General features: G+C 47.4%; 1 protein-coding gene across 2 annotated transcripts in view; it reads right to left on the bottom strand.

The window, feature by feature from the left end:
• Nucleotides 1–19627, bottom strand: part of SLC39A11 (solute carrier family 39 member 11) — a 221063-nt gene that overhangs the window by 106664 nt on the left and 94772 nt on the right. For both annotated transcript variants that reach the window (XM_067547295.1, XM_067547296.1), the window contains exon 6: nucleotides 470–640. In XM_067547295.1, coding sequence (XP_067403396.1) covers nucleotides 470–640 — 171 coding nt within the window. The remainder of the gene's footprint in view (nucleotides 1–469; nucleotides 641–19627) is intronic.

Here is a 19627-nt window from a genome sequence, read left to right as displayed (position 1 = left end):
TTCTCCTGAAACTGCTACTTCCTAATGTAGGATGGGAAGTCAAGCCTTCCCGGAACAACATGAACACAGAAAAACAAGACCAACTGTAGTAGATTTCATCAGAAAGGTTCCCAGATGTTACCGTGATGGGCACCCTCTGCAATAATGAAACAGCAATAAAAACAAAGAGGCTATTCCAAGATCCTTGAAGAGGTGAAATCAACTCTCTCCCTCTCATCCAACTGAAGCTAAATACAAGGTGGGACAGATTGTTAGGCAGAAGGAGGTCAGCTGATTTAGCTTAGACACTCTGGTTGCCTTCGCCAAAGCTGAAGAAGGTTCTGTGAAGCTTGACAGATTGTCTCTTCCACCAACAGATGTTGGTCCAATAAAAGATATCACCTCACTCACCTCGTCTCTCTCACATCCGGGCATCAACACAGCTACACCCGTCCTGCAAATTGCAACTGAAAGCAGATTAGGGGCTCACCTGGAATGTTATGTATCGTTACAGCCAAAATGAGCAGCAATATTCGCCTCCAACTGCTGCTTCCTGGGGTCGACGCGCTGTCTCCAGAAGTCTGGGGTGCTGCTGGGACTTCTGAGTGGCTGGCTCCCGCACCCTTCTTCCTCTGATAGGGCTCCCCATTTTCAACTCTGTCTGAGGGGGGAAGACAAATGGACTCGAGGTCAGCTCAGAAAGGAGCAGGCTCACACTCGGAACTATTTTCCCCACTCACAAAAAAAAAAAAACCCTCAGCACAAAAGACACTGACCAAACCGCAGCCTGGAGAAGGTCACGCCTCCCTCAGCGTTCTGTTTCGGTTTTAGTTATTTGTGGTTTCACTGCAGCTGGAAGGCTGACAGGAGTCTGGAAAGCCTCCTACAAGTGCTAGTGTACCAGGCCGGCATTAAAGTCACCATGCCATTTAGAATCATATCATAGAATATTAGAGTTGGAAGGGACCTCAGGAGGCCATCTAGTCCAACCCACTGCTCAAAGCAGGACTAACCTCAGCTAAATCATCCCAGCCCGGGCTTTGTCAAGCCGCAGCTTAAAAACCTCTAAAGATGGAGATTCCACCACCTCCCTACGTAACCTATTCCAGTGCTTCACCACCCTCCTAGGGAAAATGTTTTTCCTAATATCCAAACTAGACCTCCCCCACTGCAACTTGAGACTGTTGCTCCTTGTTCTTTCATCTACCACCACTGAGAACAGCCTAGCTCCATCCTCCCTGGAGCCCCCTTTCAGGTAGTTTAAGGATGATATCAAATCCCCCCTCATTCTTCTCTTTAGCCCCGCTCTGAGCAGAGTTAGGCAATGTGCAGGTTAAAACTGATAAGCCGGTACAGCAACAATGTCCAGACACCCTTAAACGGGGGGAGGGAAGGGGAGGCGGGATGGAACAGGACGGGACACGGGGATGGGACGGACAACAGTGACGTGGGGACCTTCCACAGCCACAAGTACAGTAAAGGGTGCAAATTACAGGATCTCAAAGAGAATCACCCTATTTCCAACCCCTCATGCACAAGACCGACCTCCTCCCCAGGAAGCTTCCACCTGTTGCCGAAGGAAGGCACGGCTATATTCAGTTTTGTTTTCATTCCCAGGTTTGGATGAGGTCGCTGCTATAGTCAGTGGCTGCTCCCAGTCGCCTTCAAAAGACTTGCCCCATTTTCATTTCCTAGCATGTTTCCTGCTCAGCCAGAGCTTTGAGACTCCTCCCAACCCCGTGTTCCTGGCAGGACATGAATGGGCGTCGCGCTCTATTTTGGCCAACATTTTGAAAGCACGTAAGTAGAACCCAAGCACCAGCTAGGACTGTGAAAGGGCAAAATGAGCAAAGGCCAGCACTATAATCAAGACCACTTAGACTGAGAGCCTCTCAGTTCACATTTAGTTTGAACAGGCGAGGAGAAGCCAAGAAATTACATGAGCAGAAATTCCTGAACCTCACACAGGCAACAGTTGCCGCTTTGCACTAAAGAAGATTTGACATTTTAGATGCACTTAATTCTCCTTCCCCCACCGGCTTCCCCCACCTCGGAATTTTAATGGCAGACAAACAAGTGTGAGAAGTCATCAGAAATGGTTTTGATTGAATGTAATTTAATTCCCATGCCATTTCTAGGCAAGATAATGCTGAACTGTCGCACTGCACTTGGTAAAGCAAGCCTTTGCAACACCAATTAAGGATCTTAGCATAAAAGTGCTCATGCAAATTGATCCACAAGGTCACCAGAGGAAAGGGGGGGGGGGGGCATTTTACAAATCACCTCTAGCCATCTAAAACAGGAAAAGGAGGAAGGGCGCTTTAAAATATTCTCAGGAGATTCTCAACAGCAGCCAAGAATCACGGTCGGAATTCAATTTTCAACACCAAAGAATCAGCACACTTTAGCGATCAGAAAAACGACAGGAACGCAGGAAACAAGGAGATCAGACGCCGTCTGACCAGCCAGTTCTTCATGGATGTCAGCATAGCAACCACTACGGCTGAGGTGTACCTGACTGTTGTTACCCACCTCAGCGAACTGACCTGCACAGACACTTGCACTTCTTTTTAAAGCAACATCTGCAGGCCAGCACACCGCTAGCAAGTAATACACAGGCCCAGACACCTGGTCAGCCCAAAATTCTAGCCAAACCAATGGCATATGCTAACACATTTGCTAACAGGATTTCATTCCAGTCCCCAAGGATAAACAGAACATTATCTAGCTGTGTGAAAGGAAAGCCAGTGAATGATGCAGATCTGATAGCAGGGATTAAAATCCCTAGAGTGGCTTTTTTTGATGTACAGCCGGTGCCTGGGTTTTGTTTCTTTATTTTTTTTTAACCCTGTAGCTCTTGCTTGTGTTTTTCAGGAAGTTAGTCCTTGGGCTCTGGCGCGTTCTACTCAAACGTTCAAAATCTGGGGCTGCACAGCACTTGAAAGGCGGCACAGAGGACCGCAAACCACAAACATGCGTGAGAAGGCGGGCCAATTCTGCTCCCTCCCCCACCCTTCTGACCAATTAAATAATCCGCAGGAATTACAATGAACTATGCAAGTGACTGAAGACTCCAAACGCTAATGGAGTCTTATTAGTCTTCATCCAGACCCATAACACCTGCACGTGCCTCGAAGGATTTGTTTCCTTTAATTGTAGAATGGGAAGGGTTCATCTATCCCCCAGCCACGACTGGGTTGTTTCCTATAGTATGTTCTCCTGCACTTTGTCCAGCCTAGATCCAAAATTTCCAAGCTCTAGGGGGCTCTCTGTCTCCCTTGGCAGATCATTCCACAGGGAACTCAACTTCGGCTTTTAAGAGTGTGTGCGCCCGGCTTCCTAAAACAAACCATAGTCTTGGATCTTCCAGCAATGCACTGCAGGAGGTAGTGAGACGAAGCAGCATCCCCATGAAAAGGCCCGCTGCACACTCGAAGAGATGCTTCTTCACACAGCTGCATACTGCAACACATGTGCACACACACAATCAAGGCAAAGATCTTAAAATCACCATCTATCACACAAACAGGCATCAGATTCCCCCGTCTTCTCTGGTGCTAAAGACTCAAACACACACCCAGACATTCCGACTCCCATGGGATGTTAACGTAAAAATCCACGACACAGTCAGTCCACAGACACAGACGACCATCAAGAAGCTTCATACTCATGCTATGGGCTCAGTCCACCTTCCTGGTTGAACAGAGGCTATTGGGAAAACAGATGCAAACCTTCTCACTGACGGAAAATAGGATCTCTCTGTATGCAATAATCTGCACTGCAAATCTTGTCCAGAAGTACCTTTGCTCTCCTACCTTCCAACATCCTTAAGAGTCCACTAATAACGAAAGGACAACAGCAGATGGACAATAATTACAATATACGTGTCAGTGCCACAGAACTCCACCAGTAAACATGCTCACTTAGGGAAGGAGAACATTTTAGCAAACTCTAAAGTCACTTATGCAGGAGCAGTTGAAAGTTACCTGCAGTACCAGATCACTGGAGTATCCTAATATTGTCGCATGGCTAGCCCTTGGCACCAGGAATCCAGGGGTATCTTTGGTAGTCTCTGCCATGACCACCTACACTTCCATATGAACCTAAAACCCACAGCTTTCACACTCCACCCTAAAACTGCACCATTGACTCAGTGCCACCCACTAGCAGTTACAGGGAAATATCAAAGAGCTTAAAACGCATCACGGAGGAGGCTATCTGCTCCCATTAAAACACCCCCAGATGGGCCCTGGTTTATACTTAATCCAATGGAGAGGCAACTTGGAAAGGTGTGACTGAAAAGACTGAGACTGCTGGGTGTGTGGAGCAAAAACAGGGAGAACTACAGGGAGCAGAAGAAGATAAAAACCTCAGACAAAATAAATATTGTATTGGGCAGAACCCGCCATCGGAAGGTAAACCTAGAGGGAAGGGAAAGGAAGCCACTGACACACCCTGAAGCTAAGGGCTTGTCTACCATAGGGATTTTTGTATCAGTGTAGGTACAGCCGTGCAAACGCCTACTGTAGATGTGCTGCACGGGCGTAAACAGGGCAATTGCACTGGTGCAGCTTAAAATGCAGGGTTTGCACTGGGGCAAACACAACAGTGAAAAAATCTCATGAACAAACAAGGTCAGATTTGGTGCTCGGAAATTTGTCTTTGGTACTTCTACGGCCCCCCATAAATACAGTATCTGATTACCTCAGATATTTATCCTCACCACACTTCCGTGAGGCAGGGTTGTTTGACTCTCCCCATTGTACAGTTGGAGAACTGGGGCACAGAGAGGCCAAGCGACATGCTCAACGTTACACAGAAAGTCTGTGGCAGCGCAAAGAATTGAACCTCGAGCTCCCAGAGACTCTAACCACTAGACCATCCTCCCTCTCTAAAGAAAGATCCTTTCCCCTCTTCTAAAACTCATGTTAGCCAGTCACTTTGCAGGGCTTATATTCATCCTCCTGTTTATCATCATCAGGGTTCAGAGCACGAAGGCAAGCTGAAGACGAAGCAACGCTGAGGATGCTCATGGAAAGCTCTCTTTACTGTAACTAGGCTGGGGTGGGGTGATGCCCCCACATAAAAACAAACATGAGGAAATTCCTGGAACAACAAAGCAGGCGCAGGGGTAGTAGGAATTACTCGCTGTCAAAAAAAATTCTGTGTGTTGAGAGGAAAACCTGTGTAGCTGTTCTTTGGAGAAGAGCTCTTAAATTCAAGTGACAAAGTCATTTCTATCCGTGTAGAATTTGTTTTCTTTTAAAGTAATGATAGACATCTGGAAAAGCATCTGATATCTACAGCGAGAGCAGAAAAAAGGGGGGAATGGAGCCTGAGATGCAATTTGGCAATCCTTGTTTGCTGCAAATGTGAATCAAATGCTGAAGGAAGAGATTTATTGTTGGTTGTTAGGGAATTTTTTTTTTCTTCTTTTTAAATAGAAAACTTGAAGATTTTGGGGCTCAGTTGGTTGTAAGTCAGGTCCATGGCAGTCAGCGGAGCGACACAAACTTACACTAGCTGAACTTCTGGCCTTCCGCCTGCCTTTTTTATATAGGCCAGCGTTTCCCAACCAGTGTGTTGCGGCTCACTGGTCTGCCGCCAGGCCTGAGCAGGCGTGCCACAGAATGTTTTGAAAAACGACTTGAAGAGTTCTGGATTGGCTCATGAATATACACGAGCTCATTTGGAGACCATATAACGATGTGCCTCAAAATAATTAAAGGTATCAAGGTGTGCCACGGCTGAGAAAAGGTTGGGAACCATTGATATAGGCTGATGGCAAGGGAACAGCTGTGCCCATGTCTCCCATTCTCTCCCTCTGCAAAGGCTCTCCGAGGAGCTCAGACATTTTGCATGATGGTTTATACATTTGACTCAAAGTGAAATTTCATTCCCGCAGATCAATGGAGGGGGGGGTTAGGTGCCCGACTTTCTGACCCATCTTTGAAAATTCCAGCCATGTTCTTCTCGCCACTGCTCCATTTCTCCATCTGGAAAATGGGCATCATATCTGCAGCACAGGATTAACCCGTTAAGTGCCTGAAAAGTGCTTTGAGATCTTGGATGCACAGTGATGCCAATGTTTCCTCTCCCATGTCTCACCTACAATTCAACAAGTAAAACAACTGCAGCACTGGGCGTTTTCTAAAGCACAGATGTTCCCCGTTGGCCGGAGGCATTTCCGCCATCTCACATACAAGATACAAATATCAGCTGGGGAGCAAAGCAACTCTACGAATATTCAAAGACAATCTGTTGCCTGAGGATTTGGATTCAAAGCACCTACGTGGTCCCCACACACGTTAACAAGCTCATCAGGCAGGCAGTGGGCTCAACTTCCCACCAATGCTCATGTTTCTCTAGCAGTTTAACCTTCTCAGATGTCCAGGCTGTACAGCTGTTGGAACACTGACTGGCAACCTACTTGCTACCCAAAGTCTAATTACCTGGTTAGAGGGGCTGGTTTGGTTTTAATCTCACCTTTCCTCCGAGTCACCTTATTATGTGATCCTTTTTACAGCAATAGAATCAGACTATGCAAAGGCTACAAATGAAGAAACGCAGCTCCAATGCAAAGTGTTAGTGTTGCTTGGGGCATGAGACACACGGTTTCTATAGCAACCCTTCTGGATATTCCTATCTGCATGTGAGTATGATAAATGCAAACTCCAATACCACTGTGGCTACTTTTTTTTAAAACCAGATCACAAGAAACTAAACACACATATCCCCCTACCCCAAAATAGTGTAATGTTATCTTCGCTGCTCTTCCATCATTTCATCTAATATTGTGCACGGATCGGTGCTACTGAAAACAGAGAGAGGAAGAGAGTGAAGATTGCTTCACTACATTTTCACGGATGCTATATATATATATATATATATATATATATATATATATATATTTTTTTTTTTTTTTTTTTTCTTTACTCCAAGGTGCAATCTGCCCTTAACCCTCCTTTAGTGTTTCCGATCTTTGGGCACTGTTTAAAGTGTACGACGAACCAAGAGAGGTGTGCCGACAACAGGACGGGGAGCCCAATCTATCTGCCTCAGTTTCCCCCATCTTTAGGTAGGGATGGTAGTCATCTCCTAGGGGTTGGGAGAAGGTTAGTCATTGCTTGCAGACAGAGCACCGTGTGAGCATTACCTGTTCGTATGCCAGGTAAAGGACTCAACAGCACATTCCATTGACTTTTTCCACAGATCCCAAGTGCATTACACAGATGGGGAAATATCATTCATTAGCCCTGTATTACAAAGGGGAAAAAGACGGACACAAAGGCTAAGGGACCTGCCCAAAGGCACGTAGCAGTCAGTGGCAGGGCTGGCACGGGACCCCAACACTCCAGACACCCATCCTCGTGTCCTATCTCGTTCAGCAGAAGGAACCATTGGGGTCATCTTGTCTGACCTCCTGCGTAACACAGGCCAGAGAACCTCACCCAATAATCACCGCATCGCGCTCATAACTTTGGTTTGCGCTTGGGCACCTCTTTTAGAAAAACACCCGAAGTAGGTCTGCAGCGCGATTAAAAAAAAAACCCCGCGTCTCGGGTCCGCTGACTCAAGCTTGCAGGGCTCGGGGCTGAGGGGGTGTTTGATTGCAGTGTAGACATTTGAATGCAGGCTGGAGCCTGGGCGCTAGGGCCTTGCATGGTGGGAGGGTCCCAGAGCTCAGGCTGAGGCCTGACCATCTACATCTACCGCCCGATAGCCCGAGCCTGCTAGCACGGGCCAGCTGCAGACATCCAGTTGCACTGCAGACATCACCTCAGAGTCCAGATACCAGCCCACGTCTACCTTGCAATTTTAAAGCAGCGCAAACCCTATGAGCCCAAGTTAGCTGACCCAGGCCAGCCAGCCATAGCCATGCTGCTGGTCTCGTATTGCAGTGTAGGGCTTGTAAAGTCTGCAAATGATGGTGACTCCACCATGGTCCTACATAAACTCTTCCAGCAGTTAATCAGCCTCACTGTTAATAACGTGCCTTATTTCTCATCTGAATGTGTCTCATTTCAGCTCCCACCCACTGGATCTTGCTATTGTCTTTTTTCTGGAAGGTTAAAGAACTATATCAAATCTCTTCCCGTTTTGGTACTTGTTCACCATGATCAAGTCACCTCTTAACCTTCCCTTAAATACTACAGAATGAGATTCTTACCTCTCTCACTACAAGGTATGGACCCCGAATCAGCTTTGTAGCTCTTTTCTGAACCCTTTCCAAGTTCTCCACTGCCCTTTTGTGAAATGTAGAGCCCGGAATTGGACACGGTATCCAGTAACGGCTTCACTAATGCTGAGTCAATACCACCACATCGCACCACCTTGCCTCCCTCAGGCAGCAGTTAGGAAGCAAAGAATAGAAAGGAATAAGATAAAAACCTTGAGGAATTTTATTTAATATCCTGTGCTCTCCTGTCTGAAGCACAGTTACAGGGTCAGGATGAGATATTAAAATAATAAAGAGTCAAGAGAGGAAAAGGGTTTTTTTTTTTTTTTTTTTTTTTTTAGTAGTGCATCTCTCCTGCCTGCTACCCCATATTCTGTCTGGAGCGATCTGACCCAATCAACAAAACTGCATCAATTCTGGATAATGTGCCCCTGATTCATAGCCCCATAGCACGAAGGCAGCTTTATCCCAACAAGCTCTCTCACCAGCAACATCATTATGGGATCAGCCTCAGGTCGGTTCCTTGCCACCTCCGGAAGGAGGGACCACTCATGGTGAGAGCAGAAGGACCTGCTGAAACGGTTCGCCAAACGGTTGTTGATCCCTGGGAGATGCACTGCTACCGGGTGAATGCTGTGATGGATACCAAAGTGCCATAAACAGATGGCCTCTTTGCACAGAGTTGGGGACCGGGCCCCATCCTGTCTGTTGATATAGTACAAGGAGACCATATTGTCCGTGAGTACCTGCACCACTTTGCTGGTAAGATGTGGTAGGAAAACCGCACAGGCGAGACGAATTGCTCTGAGCTCCCTGATATTGATGTGTAACACCAGTTCCCCTGAGGTCTACATGCTTTGGGTTTTTAGGGAACCCAAGTGAGCTCCCCATCCCAGGTCTGAGGCATCAGAAATCAGTATGACCAATGTCTGGGGTGCTTTGAAGGGCATTCCCGAAAGCACCTGATGTGGTTCTGTCCACCACGCTATGGAGATAAGTATTTCCCGAGGAACCGTAAGTATCCTGGTCAGGTGATGCCTGACTGGGGAGTACACCGACGCCAACCACATCTGGAGAGGTCTGAGGTGCAGTCTGGCATGGGGAACCACCCAGGTGCAGGCTGCCACATGGCCTAGGAAGCTGATGCACACCCTTGCTGTCGTGATGGGGTGGGTCAAAATACAAGCTATGATCTTTGTCACTGCCAGGAACCTTTCCTCTGGAAGGAATGCTCTGGCCTTGGTAGAGGTCCAGCATCGCCCCGATAAACTCTATCCTCCGCACAGGGACTAATGTCGATTTTTGCTCATTTATGGCAAATGTTCCAGGCAATCGCGATGCTGGCCAGTTTTTGAGACCTTGACCTGCCCTTGATGAGCCAATCGTCCAGGTAAGGAAAGACCTGCACTCCTCATCTCCGGAGACAGGCCGCCGCCACCGACGTGCACTTGGTGAAGAGCCTTGGTGCAGTCAAGAGGTAATGGCGGTCTCTTACCACAAACCTTAGGAAACTCCTATGGCCAGAGAAGATTGCAATGTGAAAATGGGCGTCCTTTACATCGAGAACGGCGTTCCAGTCGCCCGGATCCAGAGAGGGAATAATGGTGGTTAGGGAAACTATATGAAACTTGAGATTTCTGAGGTACTTGTTGAGGCGCCTTAAGCCCAGGATAGGCCTCAGTCCTCCCTTTGCCTTTGGAATCAAGAAGTAACGGGGCTGCAGCGAACGCTGGCGCAAAACTCCTCACGACTTGAATACAGCAGGATGAAGCCCATGCTCATTGGTAACGTCGGGACAGAGAAGCACTGCTAAGCCCACTTCCCTGCCCTGGCTAGCGTTGTCTGTGCAGGCAGACGAGGTCTCAGGCAGACCCTCGCGGAACCCGGTGTGTGATGTACTCAAAAAGAAAAAGCACCGAATTCAGGTGAGCCCGGCCAGGTGGTGGGTTGGCCCTACCAACGCTCAGGGACTCAGCTCACAGGACAGGTTTGAAAAGAAAGATGGGGGAGACGACGTGGTTACTAGTTAAATAAAGGTGAAGGTAAAAAGCACTGGCATGTGCCGAGTCAGCTACACTTCCCCAAGCACACACAAGCCCCGTTGAGGGGTGTTCTGGGGTAGGAGAGCCTTGGCTCAGACATCCCAGCTAACAGTACTAGCACAACCCCATCTGCAGTCAGGGCCAACTTGGCCACCAGCTCTGCAAGCCACATCCCCTCTGCCCCGGAGCTGAGATGAATGGGGTCCTGTCTCTCTAGCTCAGGGGTTCCCAGACTGGGGGTCGTGATCCCTCAGGGGGTCATGAGGTTATTATGGGGGGGTTGCGAGCTGCCAGCCCTCCGTGCATGCTGGTAAGGATGGCATGGCATGGGGGGGGGCGTCATCACTTTTGTGGGGAGGGGTCGTCACTGCCTGAAATATTTCTAAAGGGGTTCCAGCAAAAAAAGTTGGAGAATTCCTGCAGGACCCAGGCAGTGCTGCAGAGCATCACCACCCAGGCTGCCCCTCGTACGCAGCCTGAACCAAGCCTGACGGCTGGATGCGCTTCTGTCAGTCACGGCCCGTTTGAAAGGCTGGCGTCTCACAGCAGGGCTAAAAAGCCGCTTATTCCTGGAAAATGAATCCAGTGCCCCCGTAACAGCGCCTTTGTGAGATCAGTGCAGCCTGCAAAACAGAGAGCGGTCAGCCCCCGCTAATTTGAGCTGATGCTACTTCACGGCATCTCGTTAGGCTTCTGCAGGCTGAGACTGCTTGTGCTTCCCCGGCTGCCACCCTCTATTGTTTATCAGCCACCTTCTGGATACTTGCAACCAGCCCAAAAGGGAAAAGCGCGAGCGCAGTGTGAAACACTGGGCACTCCATAGAGAGCATATGGGTGCATCCTCAGGGGGCCAGAGCAGGCGTCAGCATGAACGGGCACGAAAAAGCAAATGAGAGGGCAGGAACGAGGGATTTGCTTGGCACTCTCTGGGATCCAGACAGTCCCACAGCAAGTGTTTGATAGCTCATCCACGAGACGACTAGGTCTGGGGAGGTTTGACCATAATACGGGCGGGCTTTGGGACGGGGTGGGCCGCCTGCATTTATTTCCCCCTCATAATCTCTGGTCACTTCCATTTTACAAATGGGGAAACTGCAGCACAGAGAGTGAAGGGACTTGCCCGTGGTCACACAGCTGCTGCTGGCCGAGCTGGGAACAGAACTCAAGGCGTAGTCCTTTGCTTGGGCCAGGAGAGCATCCTTCCTACTTCTGAAGCCTCCTTGCTGCTGCTTTTCTTTCAACAGTGAAAAGAGAGCTGAAAAGTCACCTGCATTGCCAAAACTTGCCTTTCAAAGCAAAAAACAAAGCAACTTTGCTTTGGCACCTGCTCTGTTTGGGAGCGAGATAATCTCTTTTCCTTTCATTACAGTCTCCCCTTCGGCTATTTTTCATGTGCTATTGCTTTTGGAGCGATAGCTCTGCCCACATTAGAGCCTCAGAGGGGGGACAGCTCTGAGAGCATCAGACATCCAAAAAGCTAAACTCCCTCTTCTCTCCTACAGAGCAAGCCCCAGGGGAAGAGAGCAGACAGTTGGCGTTACAGCTCAATACGCTGTCAGGGAAAAGAACAGTCTGTCACTCAAGCTCCTAAATCTTTATTACCGACTTTTGTTTGCTGGATGGCTTTGCTTTGTTTTAAGTAGCACCATTTCGGATTGCCTCCCCCATATGTTGTGGGTCACGTGTCGAGGCACCAAACAGTCCATGAGGTCTCCCTGCACCAGAGGGTCAGATACCACAGTGATGGTCACAACAGAAATGGCTACAAATAATAAGAAAATAAAGTCAAGGGGGAAGGGAAAGACTGGGAAATACTCAGGACCAGGCCCTTGTGCTGTGCTTGGCCCAACACCCATAGCCACCTTTTAGCTCCCTTAAACCTAGGGTCAACCCAACTGGGGCAGCCTAAAGGTTGGTTTAAGTTATACTGGCTAACACGCCCTTCTGCCCTGCTCACAACCTGCAGTGCCCTCTGCACCTTGGGGGATGGAGAAAGAGCTGAAAGCTGGCAGCCCAATGCTACCCAGCAATTTCCCGACACCAGAGGAGACCCCCAGTTGATCCAGTAGGGCAGATTTAACATCCCTCCTTTATGCCAACTTAGTGGTGCAAAGAGGACGGAGCCTGGAGCCAGGATCTTGTGTTTTAGGTCATAATGACCTGCACCTGTCAGACCCAAACACAGATTCTGTTACCGACATGGGCCCATAACGTAACACTGCGGACAGCAGTGCAAGGCTGGTGGAGAGAAAGGAGGGGTGGGAGTGGGGGTGTTTGACGTCGGATTTGTTTTTAAGTTTAAAAAAGGCTTTTCAGAGGACTCTTCAAGGCTTTGGGCCCAGCCGTGACTCCCGCTCTTCGCAGGAGTTTTCTCCAGGGAAAAGGTGTGTTTGTACCATGTTAGCGAACAAGTGGGAAAATCCTCGTGATCACAAGACAGTCTGTTCACACGTGTTGAGGTGTGAGGTAAACTCCCGGCTCCTCCTTAGTCTTCTACCTCAACCCGGTAACGTGTGAAAAACACGAACCGCCTCGCCTTCACCAGCGTTTTCCGGGTGTCAGTTACCGCAGGTGAGCTAATGAAGCGTAAGCACACTCCTTTTCCCCCAAGTGAAGACGTGGCCTTGGTGCCACAAGGAAGGTTGGGAAAAACATCAAGTAATGCATGGGTGAGAGCGCGTGTTACCATCTCACCTGTGCCATAACACAAACAACCGCTCCCCCCAGGGGTAACAGCGCGGGAAGAATCCGATCAGACTTTCCCAGCCCGCTTGCCAATTCAAAAATCACAAACAATGAAATTTGTATACGTGTTTTTTTTCAGCTTCTTCAATTTTCCATGGTTTAATGCAGTGTCCAAGGTGCTCAAGGGAAGCAAAGAGCAACCATCTCCTGTCTCTCATTCCCTTTCAAGACCAGAGGATACCATGCAGGCTCACTCATGCAGTTCATGGGCAGTTATACGCTGTTTTGTTCTGATTCTCTTTTCCTTTCTCCTTGCCCTCCCTTCCTTCAAGTACCCACAAGAGCATAAATTAGCCATTATCTCTGTGTATAAAACCAAAATAAAATGACATTGAAGAGAGGTTGCACTCCAGTAAATGTAGGTCAAAGAGGAAACTGCTTATTTAAGAGTAGAGACCTTTGCCATTAGAACACACCACACAATGTATCAACAAATGTAACAACAACAACAAAAATTCCTCTCAAAAACATAAAAATGTGTAAATTTTCTTTTGCCCTATTATGTCCCACATTAACCAGAGCAGAATTCAGATTGTTCAAGACACCCCACGGCCAAACCTTCCTTCCCGACAAGCTGTATCCCTGGTTCTCCCAGTTCCCGATTATCCAAAGAGATTGGATGTTCAAATAACTACAGCTCCATGGTTTTTTAAGGAGAGGAAGACAGCATAGCTACCATACACAAAGCACTGGTGCATATGGCACAAGAGATTAGCAGAGTATTTCTGGAACCAGAGAGATATTTTGGCTATTGAAGCCCATGGGAGCTACTGGTAGCCCAGAATTTGTGAATAATCAAGATGCCAAGAGTCTCAATTTTGGGGTGCCCCAGTTGCTTTTGGAAAAAAAACTTTGGCCTAAAGCCAGTTTAGCTGCAAGTTCTTTATTGCAGCCAATCAACCAGCTAATAAACAGCTCATCCTCCCCCCCATAGATGGTATGCAACACAGACTGGAGGAAACCAACCTTTGCAATATAAATCAGATGCTGGAGCCTGCTTGTCACTAGGGGTGCAAGGTTAGATATTTCACATCCAATTCCTCAGAAAGCCTTTCACATTGGCTTCCAGCAGAGTTTAAACAGAAACCATAGCGACATTAGAGTTTCTATTTTTAACCTGAAAGTTGGCTTCCAGGAACTGAGCCTTGAGCTGGTATTAGCTGCCTGGTAATAACCCTAAGCTTTGGAATGTGCCTCTGTTTTCTATTCCAACCACAGGAGTCTTGGCCTTCCTCCTGTGTAGGAATGAACGCACTGAGCACTAAGGCACAGAGCAGGGAAACAAGAATCAGGATTCCTGGGCTCTAAAATCTTTGTGCCTCTGTTAAGGATACCCAACTCACAAGCATGGTGAGACTTAGTATTTGCAAACAGCTCTGAGAACCTCAGAAGACACCCGAAGCTTTATTGGCTCTGGAACCCACACAGGCAAATACCCATTTCTGTGACCCGTAAGACAAAACACACAATATTTCTACATAAGAATGGCCATACTGGGTCAAACCAATAGTCCACCTAGTCCAGTATCCTGACTTCTAACTGGCCAGTGCCAGGTGCATCAGAGAGAATGAACAGAACAGGTCATCATCAAGTGATCCATCCCATCGCCCATTCCCAACTTCTCAAGGCGCTGTTAACACAGCTATTTGTGGAGCGCTAGCTTCAGCCCTGCAAATTTGAGTGTCAACCCAGTGGGGAGAATGGCTGTCAGAGGCTGGGTACCCAGAAAGCCAGAGCTTGGCTCATGTAAACTGCCAGGTTCTCTCCGTATGTAGTTAGGTGCCCAGGAACACAGAAATACCAAGTACGAACCAAGGTGGGGGAGGTAATATCTTTTACTGGACCAGTTTCTGTGGGTGAGAGAGGCAAACTTTTGAGCTTACGCAGACCTGAAGAAGAGCTCTGTGTAAACTCGCAAGCTGTCTCTCTCGCCAACAGAAGTTGGTCTAGTAAAAGATATGACCTCACCCCCCTTGCCCTCAAATATCCTGGGATCAACACAGCTAAGACAACCCTGTGTATAAAAATGAGGAACCAAGTCAGTGAGAATGTTCCAACACCCTCCACCAACATCCCGGCCAACGCTTATTACTGACAAGCACATGGATTTCAACATGAAGCCAGTTCCACAGTGTTTCAGCATAAGTGTCTGTGCTCCTCTAAATACAAACAGGTACATTTTTCTGACACCACATTTTTCTGTACATCACGAAAGTCTGCAGAAAGATGCTAGAGTGGGTGCCCTCAATTACAATCCAGCTTTGCCCAAGATAACGAAGTAACCCAACTTCCATATACGCAGCCTCCCCTAGTCATCGCTACGCTACGTAAAAGGAAGTCTGCAGATACAGAGGTCACGTTATCTAACAATCACACGCTACAGTGTTTAAGGGTGAGCACTGAATGCAAGATACAACCCAGTCTCTTCCAACCAACCACACCTGTTTGCCACTCAGATGAAGTCATTAGCTTTAACGTGCACCCAGAAAAGGCTGATTTGCTACGACAAATGCAGCATGATTCTCTTTGAACCTACAAGGAGAAACAGATTCATGAGCTGTGGTATTAAGACTGCTTATTCCTGAACATGGGGGCAAACTGCTGACACTGCGAAGCGTCAGCTGGCTGGCTGAATACCTGCCCACGGCGCTGCACAAAACCCAAAGGTAAGGATTTCCACAGCTCCTCTTCCCTCCACTCCCCATTCGGTACAAGCCCCAGGCAGGACAAACCAATTCAACAATAAAACAAAACAAAACTCGATGGCCTTTAAACGTCCAAAAACTGAACCGTATGCATATGGCAGGGGGGCAGGGAACAGCAGGTGCAACTCGACAGAAATCAACTCAGAACAAAATATTCAAGCCAAAAATAACAATAGAGGAAACTTCCAACATCTTTCAAAAATGCTTTGCAAAACAATTTGTTCTGCCTCCAAGAATTCCGGATGGAGCCGCCTTCACAGTCAGCACCTAGCAGCACAGCAAAATACTGGGTCCACATGCCAGTCTCTGCCTCCCTTTCCCAGGCCAGCCAGGGCATGGGATGCTGGGGGACCTGCTCCATTGCATTGCTGTACAGCAGGCCCCTGCTTTGCAAATCAGTCGCCTTTCCTGGTGCACAAATCCTTTCCTATTCCATCCCACATAGGTTCTGACATCGTGCTCATCACCCCAGTACCTGGGCACCTTCCAATAGTGAAATAAGCAACAGATCTTGGAGGCAGCATTGCCTAGTGGACAGAGCACTGGATTAAAACATAGTAGACCTGCATTCTATTCCTAGCTCTGCCACTGGCCTGCTGGGTGACCCGGGGAAAATCATTCCCCTCTCTGTGCCTCAGTTTCCTCATCTGTAAAATGGGGATAATGATACTGATCTCCCTTTGTATAGGACTTTGAGATCTACTGATGAAAAACGCTGTATTATTATTATTATTGTGTGACTTGTTGTAGACAATTTAGAAGATAAAGTGTTCCTTTTTCAATGGGTGTTACTTCATCAGCAGATAATAAGGGTAACCACTGCACATAATCAGGGCTCCTACAAAAGCAAAGGGGAACAGGAAAAAAGTTTTGTGGGTTGCTGGGCATAGACAGCTGAGAAACATGCATACAGAGTCCCTGTTTGCAGTGTGGACAAGTGTCATAGACTTTATGGTCAGAAGGCACCAATATGCTGTCCCAGACTCTGATGCAATGGGGATTCATGAAATTTCCTCTCTGTAAGAATAAAAATACATTCACATATGTACATTCATACACCCCAGCATTTCCCACTCCACATATGGCTGGGTCATCAGAGCTTTAGTGATGTTTTCTTCAAACACAGAATATTGAAGTGAACAAATAACAATCAAGTGCCTGTAAACGAATGGCAATAAATGTCATGAGTGCCTGTGTAACTTAGGAACTTATAGCCCATGGCTGTAAAAATGTTACCCACCCCCTGTAAAATTAAATTATTCCACTGCCTCATATAATCAGAGAGCCTGAGATACAAACATCCACAAACGCCACCCTTAACAATAAATTAGAAACCTTGCACAACTGGGAAAGCTTCAGCTATTCCCATTATGACTACTATTACCAATCCTCTCCCCATTATCAAATATCCATAAAAGATTCATTACATGCCTCTTGCTAATGAAAATGGATGCCCAGTCCTGCCCCTCGGCTGCACATTAGCCTGTCACCTGCTAAGATGTTCACTCATTCCAAGAGCAGAGGTAAATTTTGAATTAAAAGCATTTTTTACTGTTAAAAGTAGCCTGTGCTGTGCATTATTTAAACAAACAAAACCGTGGGGCGTAATAAATATTTGATTTGTTACAAATTTATTTGAAGTTAGCTGTTAAATTAAGATGCCAAAAAACACCTTGCCCACTCGAAATACCGACGGATCTCAGCAAGAGAATAACGAGCCTGAACCCTCTCTCTTTATATCAAAAAGTAACAGAAGCGTAAATATGAAGGAATGAAAATCTCCGTTAACTCCTCCAGGAGTTACAAGGGGTATGATTGGCTCGGCTGTCTCAAGGGTGTTGAGCAGGCTGATTCTGAAAATCTGACTGATGGCACTTTCAACCACTCTCTTTGGAAGGCTGCCTTACAGTCTAATTCACTTAACCACGGGAATATTTTTCCTGATGTCTAGTTTAAATTTGCCTTCCCATCTTTTTGTTCCATTACACCAAGCGAGCATTCCCCTCACCAGATGACAATCCCCCGCTCCTTGATATCATTAGACAGGCCGGTAGCCATCTGATTACGACTCCCAGATTCTTACTAACCGAATCACCAGGGGCTGGTAGCAAAGATAAGGGGAAATGAGAGGCAGCAAGTCTATGAATGTCTGAACCGAGCTATTTGTCAGAAGGGCCATTTCCATAATTATGAAGCCCGCCCAAAAAATTAGGAGCCTCTGACACTTTTGTTTACTTATCAACAAACTCGCTGCCAGGAAACTTGCGGGGTCGGTGATGAGAGAGTGATTAACGACTGCCATCGCTGACCGCTCGTTATGGCCAGCAGATTCCACCATCGTGTCCCGTGGTGGGACAGTGACCACAGCGGGTGTCTAGAAGACAGGCAAACTGGCGAGTGCTTGAAGAAGTCTGAATACAGAGGCAAGCCACTGTTCTCACGGACCTTGGCCAGGAGCGTGATGGAAGCCCCCGTCACAGCAAATATGGGGCAAGCTTTGTTATGAAGCATTGGCAGCCATGGCAACGAACCAGTCCCAGTACAATGCGCGTCGCTTTGTTAAGCTCTGCATTGACGAGCCTCGTGTGAGACGAGCGACAACAGACAGGAGCACCGTACTCTGCTGCTGAATAGCAGAGGGCAAGGCTGATGTTCTAAGCGTTCAGGAGCTCGCACTGCAGGTTGAGACAGCCCCTTTTCTGAGCAAATTGTTCCGTGCTAACTTCGGCTGCTTTCTTCTGCACGTGGTTGCAACGACCTATCCAACGTCACGCCGAGATAAACCGGGTTTGGGTCGTGCTGCAGGCATTGGCCGCGTAAGAAAATATTCAACTCGTGGCTTGTGCTTGCATTATGCTGATGAAAATATGCTAGAAAGGGTCTTGGAAAAGCTGAGCCGCAGGCGCCATCGACCACCACAGTCTGCCGTGAGCCTCGTATCATCATCCAGAACCGTGTCAAGTTCTGAGCTGGGCAGCTGCAGCAGATGTCCTGGGCACAGATTAACTGGTGCGAGAGTGCTGCTGGCACGTTGCTGCTGTACACATTGAACAGCACTGGTGAAAGAACTGAACATGGAGGAAGACCATTAATCTGACACTTCCAGGAACTGCCATCGTCTCCCCTATGCACTCTGAACCCCCTATTTTGGAAGAAAAGCTCTACTCCTTCAACTACCCAACACGGGACAAATCGAGAAAGCTTACACAGAAGGCTTCTGTGCCTAACTGTATCATAAATGGCCGTCTATGACAGAAGGTCGCGTATCGGCAGCCAATCCTTGGTGTAGAATCATCTTTAAGTGGTGCACATAAGCAAGGGAAGCCGAGAAATGGGGATTCTTCTGGGTTCAGATATGACAGAAAACCCAGCCCCCAAAATGCTCAAGGATTAAAATACTTCTAAATATAGCCGGGATTGGAAATCAGATCATCAACCGTCAATTGCAGCAGTGCTAGCAGGGTGGAATGATGAGTTGTCTTTGGAAGAAGGAGCAGGTGCAATTAGATGAGTGTGCTGGAAAGAATCATTCCCATGTAATCACCTGGCATGTAATTAAGTGTGCCATGTACATGATTTTAAATGGTGTTCTCAAAAACGCCTCTAAATATTCCACTTGATTTATCATTATTGAACTTCCCAGCAAAAGCTTCAGGGCAAAGTTTCTGCCAAAAAGTTTAATTACCTGTGTGCAGCGTGCTGCATTTTTCATATCCTCTGCAGCCAGAGCTGGAAAGAGATAAATGGCTTCAAATGTGGCTCAAACTGCAGATGCCTTATAAAAGCAACTGACTTCTTAGCGGTGTGTGAAATGACTTTTCATTTTTGATTATGTCTCAATGCAAACCTCTGGCCTGGGCTGCTAACTCAGCATTACTGTGTTTGCAAGCTACACGCAGATAGATCAATAGCTAATCGCAGCCCTACCCCTTTATTAAAGTTGTTTGTTAGTTCTGGAATTCAAACTTTAATCTACT

This window comes from Emydura macquarii, unplaced genomic scaffold (assembly GCF_026122565.2).
Source record: "Emydura macquarii macquarii isolate MOO-44397 ecotype Brisbane River unplaced genomic scaffold, CSIRO-AGI_Emac_v2 contig_1230, whole genome shotgun sequence".
NCBI lineage: Eukaryota > Metazoa > Chordata > Testudines > Chelidae > Emydura > Emydura macquarii.
The sequence above is the reverse complement of the archived record's forward strand: the minus strand, read 5'-3'. Positions and strand labels throughout refer to the sequence as shown.